The following is a 944-nucleotide window of genomic DNA, read 5'->3' as shown; positions in this document are numbered from 1 at the left end:
TAGACACCGAAAGGGTGTTACAGCTGAACTGTGTCTGTCTGTCTATCTGAACGTAACCTACAGGAATATAATACCAAGGAACTGTGTCAGGTGATTGTTTTAGTTTAGCCGATATTTTGGCATCATTTGTTTTGTGCACGTCTTACCACCTAGTACAAACGCTAGCTCGTGGAGGTCACGTTTTGGTCCCCATCAACCCTTGTGGCATGCTGTTTGATCTCATTGAAACTGCTATCCATGCGAAAGAAAATTTCAAGGGCACCATCCAACCGTTGTTCCCACGAGAAAAACCCGAACCTATTGGCAATGGTCAATCGCACGTACCTCCTACAACTACGTCGGTGAATAGTGGTCGAGATAGCGTATTTCTTGACAGTACGGAAGGAAATACTACTCATAATAGTAGCAGCAACAATAGTGTGACCCCGTTGGGTGGATCCTCACTCGCAGGTCGGGTTGCCCGCTCGCCTGTGTTTGCTGTCTCCAGCCAGATCAACGTGAGCCTTGCCTATGCCAATGCCTACGGAGAGTGGTTGAATCCAGAAAAAGAGGCTTTACTCTACACAGCTGATGCCCCATTTCCTTTTCAAGCAGTAAGTTCCCCAAATTTCAGGCGAATTTTTGGTTTCGTAGCGCACACACACACATGCAGGCATGTCTCACTGTTTCCATGTGGGATTGGTGATCGAATTGGACACACCTGTGAGACCCCAGTTGTTTATCTTGTAGACTATAGCTTTCATGAACCCGGCATTTGTTGAAGCTTTTAAATCAACGCTAAAAATCATCGATATCGTGAATATCACTAATTCTCTGGTGGCTTGAATGCTGCAGAGTATGTGTGTATGACTTGTGAACCACTGGCGGCTGATCGACAGCTTTCTGGTCTGAATGAGCGTTTATACGACTCGGGCCATGATGGTAATGTGTTGGAATATTGGTAG

General features: G+C 45.9%; 1 protein-coding gene across 1 annotated transcript; it reads left to right on the top strand.

Annotated features, from left to right (window-relative positions):
- Positions 1-206: 206 nt before the first annotated feature.
- On the top strand, positions 207-593 carry T265_16089 (hypothetical protein; the record flags this gene model as incomplete). Its single annotated transcript, XM_009179596.1, has 1 exon — positions 207-593. A coding segment is annotated over one exon (387 nt), but the record flags the coding sequence as incomplete, so codon positions are not given.
- Between the last annotated feature and the right edge of the window lie 351 nt (positions 594-944).

The sequence above is a fragment of the Opisthorchis viverrini genome, assembly GCF_000715545.1.
Source record: "Opisthorchis viverrini unplaced genomic scaffold opera_v5_4299, whole genome shotgun sequence".
NCBI lineage: Eukaryota > Metazoa > Platyhelminthes > Trematoda > Opisthorchiida > Opisthorchiidae > Opisthorchis > Opisthorchis viverrini.
This window is presented reverse-complemented; position numbering and strand designations above follow the sequence as displayed.